At 37.6% G+C, this 4,648-nt stretch overlaps 1 protein-coding gene across 1 annotated transcript; it reads right to left on the minus strand.

Moving 5' to 3' along the window:
- Positions 1-2,566: 2,566 nt before the first annotated feature.
- LOC106319933 lies at positions 2,567-3,207 on the minus strand. Its single transcript, XM_013758321.1, has one exon. It carries the CDS (start codon positions 3,141-3,143, stop codon positions 2,763-2,765), a length of 381 nt encoding a protein of 126 aa, XP_013613775.1. The 5' UTR covers positions 3,144-3,207; the 3' UTR covers positions 2,567-2,762.
- Between the last annotated feature and the right edge of the window lie 1,441 nt (positions 3,208-4,648).

Genomic DNA, 4,648 nt, shown 5'->3' on the forward strand with positions numbered 1-4,648 from the left:
TTTTTTTTTCTCACAAAAAATCTTCTTTAAGAAATTACTAGTAATTTCTTAGTGTATTTGGGATCGGGGTGTGAGTTGTGAGCTTGTAAAAATTCCCTGGTTAATAATAAAAGATCTGTAGCAGGTCCGGAGACGTAGGCATCATTGGCCGAACTCCGTTAACAATTTGGTGTGTGTGCTTCTTTCCCGCTCCCATAAATTCTGGCTTTCCGCAAAATTTGACCGCGTATTTCCTAACATGTTCGAGTGCACTGGGTGGTTATCACATTCGCAATGTTCTTCTGAATGTATCGAACATGACTTGTATGTGAGACTCCATTTGATTTTGAGATTTGGTTAACGTCTGACCAATTTTCTTTATTTCTTCCTCGATCCGACGCAGGTCTGCAGATAGACTACTTTTGAGGATGGAGACGACGTAGTCAGCATCGAAGGCAACACCGGGGGTAGGATTCACGTTCCCTTTTGTAGTTTTGAGTGAGTTGTTTTCTTTTTTGGCATCTTCAGGCATGTGGTTAACATCGGCTTTAGAAGCACCACCGGTAAAATGGGAATTACAAAACGCAAACCCCTCTTGAATACACTTCTCCATGTTGGCCACAAGAACATCCTCCTCGGGGTCTGGCCAAATAATTTCCGCATCGACATTGTCGAGCTCCACTCCATCAGCAATGCTGGACACAACGTCGGTCTGTGTTTTATAAAAAAAAAATTAGACGACAGCGGGAGGTGCCAAAATCTACAGATCTATAGTTTGAGGAACATTACCTTGCAGGAAGAATCAATATCTCGTACATGCGCCGGATTGATACTTTTCTTTCCCTCTGTACCATCGTCCTCCAACACGTCCTCTCCTTGAAAGTCACCTTCAGAATCATATGACCCACCGGCTTGTACGACTCTGGTGAGTGAGGGAGCGGCTTCTATCATGACAAGCTGTATCGATAAAACAAACCCTTTCAGAGCAATGGTTTTTTGTGATAATGAAACTTCATCGCTCTCTTTTATGCTACTTATAAGCATTTCAAAGGAAGCGCGACCCCAAGGATAAGCAAAGAACTCATCAATTTCCTTTATCTTCTCTGCGTATTATTGCGATATGCGGGGGTTATGAGACGTTGGTAGAATGACTGCGGACAGCAATGCAAGTAAGGCGTACTTGATCCTCATTCCTCTATCAGGTACGGTCTTCTTCTTCAGCATCATAATGACGTAGTTAACCGGAACTTCCCTCATAGAGCCAAAAAGCTCTCCCCAGTACGGCTTCTCTACTATGTTCTTCTTGCTCTTCATCTTCCTACGTGGCGGATAATTGCGGCAATTAAGCCCCGTGACTAATGAGAATCTAACTGGTTTTCCAGCAAATAAGAACCAGGCTTCGTGCTTCTTCGCCACCTTCAACTGTCTGGATAAGAGAAATCTACCAAATCTGCCAGAGAACGTGGGTTTGTCTGCAATTTCGACAAGCTTGCCGAACGGGGTCTCTCGAATAATCTGAACTTCATCTGCGTCGAGAGCGTTGAGGATTCTGCGAATACACAAGGGTTTGTGATACGGTGTAACCCTAACGCCGACAGGTTCATTGGCAACCGCAAACATTCGGGCTGGAAGCGGAAGGGGGGGGTTCTTCGGTTTGATCCATGGGAAAAATTATCACATCCAGAAAAGAGATCGGAATCTATTTAGAATGGTTGAATTGAAGTACATAAATGGGTTGAGATCAGTTATTATTAAAAGGATGATCTTGGGAGATTGTGCTGTTCGATAACAACGAGCAAATAGTGAAGTTTCGATAACTGAGCAAGGCCAACTTGCCTGACACACTATATTACGTGTTGTTTTGCGATATCAATAAAAAAATGAATTACACATATAACAGGTAGCCGGTTGCTCTCGATTGTAAGTGATCAAGATTAAAAGGGTAAAACCTCACACGTTCTAGATGCCTCGGAGATGTAAATAGTGTATAAGTCTAATTACAGCATAAGTCTTGTACATAAGTCTTGTGTGTAGGCTGCAAATATGGATTTTATCTACATCATAATTAACGTTAGATATTTTCTTTAAATTTGCCTCAAATTGCTAACCAAAATAAAAGGCTTCGGCAATGAGTACCTGATCTCGGATCTTACCGATCAATCTGGTTCAGTTGTCTTAATCATTTTCCTTCGGCTTCCAGGCTATGCTGTTTTGATTAAGTAGTTAGGCTTAACCAATTTTAGTTATGGGCCTTATTGGATCATGGATTTAGAAAGATATGTTTCATAATTTCGTTAGATGCCAAACACCATTGTCTAATTAACTCTATCTTTATCTTATATTATGATACTATCTAAAAGATCAACATTTTAGGTGATTATTGTTATTTTCTCCGGTGAATTCCCTGTTATGTTATTTCCTATTTTTATACAAATAACTGAAGAAGAAAAAGGGACAATCACAGCTTTATTCCTTACTGATGTCAATTAAAAATGAATTTAAGCCACACCGACTAATATAATTTCTTTTATATAACGACCAAGTAATATATATATATAATACATATAGCTTTTTAATCCACCACAACAACATCTTCAAACTCTAAATTATCGAATAATATATACATAATACATCGTTGGTATATCACAACGTCTTCATCTACTCGTCATTAAGAAGTCAACTCCAGCTTTTGGCGTCCGCGTTTAGGACAATCAAGTCGCAGATCAGAGAAAAAGGCATGAGAGAAAGTTTGGGAGTTTATGAAAGTGTTTAAATTTTTTAATTCAGCCAATTCGTTTTAAAAGACTATGAGCTTTGTATTTCACTTCATCTGAATCAATATCCGAAAATGAAGAATAATCTGTAGCCTTAATCTTCATGCTCAAGCTCCTGCCACAGCCGCTGCAGCCACCTAAGTGGCGTCCAGCTTTTTGGATGGCTCGCCATCCGATTGCACAAGGCAATTTGATGCAGCACCAGAGAATGCAAAGAGGACAATAGACGCATAAGCAGCAAACGTTAAACACGACCTCTGATGGACCTGTTAGATCTGCGTTTGAGTTTGCTATCACGAGCTGAGACCTTGTAGGCGAAGCGGATATTGGTTTCTTTGCTCGATTTTCTTCTTGCATTCCCCCTTGGAGTAAATTTTTGTGGTCGTTCATCTTGTTCTTGAAGAGAAAACTCAAAGGTTCTTGATGGTTTTAAATGTTAATGAGTTATTTCTTAATGAGGACGGTTCTCGTTTTATTAATTATATAATTTTAACACTTGTTATTTTATTGGTTTCTTATTTGATACTTTCTTCTGTCGCTTTACAAACTATATAAAATTGGAGACGGTTTTACGTGGAAAGACTGACGAATTAGCTGACATAAATAAAAGGCATCTTATAATATATATACATTCAAGTCATGTCACTATTATCCCCCAATATTGATATACATTTTTGAATCATTCAAAACCACTGGAAGTGAAATTTATTATATATAAACTTAAACTAGAATCTGCAAAACCGTGGCCACAAATAAAACTTTTAATGATTCACTAACTTTCTCTATCTTTCGTCTTAGAGAAATTGCTTTTTATTTTTTTTCATTTAAAGTTGCTTTTTATTTAGTCTTTTTTGGGGTAAACGCATCATAAATATCATATAGTTTAGTAACAATGCACACTATATTTCAATCTTGTTCTAATTGCATAAATGAAAACTAATCAAACTTATTATCTTCAGTTTATAAAGTTGAAACCCGAATCCACCTAATGTTTAAGGTACAAACGAAAACCAGCACGAAGCGGTTTAAGGTCGGTTTACAAGGTTTTGGAGTTTTCAATTTTAGAGTTTGTAAAGAGAAAAATCGATTTAGTATTGTAAGTAAAAAAGAGAATAGAGGAAATTGGTGTGTCTTATTCCATGATTAATGAGTCTTTTATATAGGATTACCATAGCTTGTGGACAAAGCCACTTGGAGAACAATTTAAGCTTATAGAACAAGTATATTTAAGACTTGCCATAATGGCATCACCATAATATTCATAACACTTTTCCTTGATGTCCATTATGCGCGTAAGATGTTGCCTCGTTAAAAACCTCATCAGGAAAACCCAATAGGAAAAACCATGGTTAAAGGAAAAAGAGTGCAGTATGCAATGACTTCCCCTCATGTGTACATACGTCGAGATCTTTGAGACAACGTAGTTCAATAAGATGAGTGAGCTTCTTGAAAGTAGCATGGGTAGCGTCTTGGTGAATGAAACAACCAAATATTTACTCGAACGAACTTCACCATTCTTCAGTAGTGCATGAGTCTTCATGATCTGACCATTTCTTGGATTCTTTTTATCTCCAAAACTTTAGAACAATGATAGAATTTCATCTCCCAAATTGTAACATTCTCTTTGGGTGTCTATCTTTTGTGTGTTCTTTGTTGCCTCGTTAAAACTTTGTCATGGAAAAACCCAGTGAGATAAAAGCCATGATGAGGGAAAAGAGTACAACCACACATATTTCACATTTCTTCTCCGGAAAGCAATATCTTCAGGATATGCATTCCAATCAGAGAAATCTCCTTTTGAAATTGAGAATATTGTAATACTCTTTCCATTAAAGTATTCAAGGTCTATAAATTTCTGGTCCACAATTCTTATTTGATATAGACAATATTTTCTT

The sequence above is a fragment of the Brassica oleracea genome, unplaced genomic scaffold (genome assembly GCF_000695525.1).
Source record: "Brassica oleracea var. oleracea cultivar TO1000 unplaced genomic scaffold, BOL UnpScaffold00692, whole genome shotgun sequence".
In the NCBI taxonomy this organism is placed as follows: Eukaryota; Viridiplantae; Streptophyta; class Magnoliopsida; order Brassicales; family Brassicaceae; genus Brassica; species Brassica oleracea.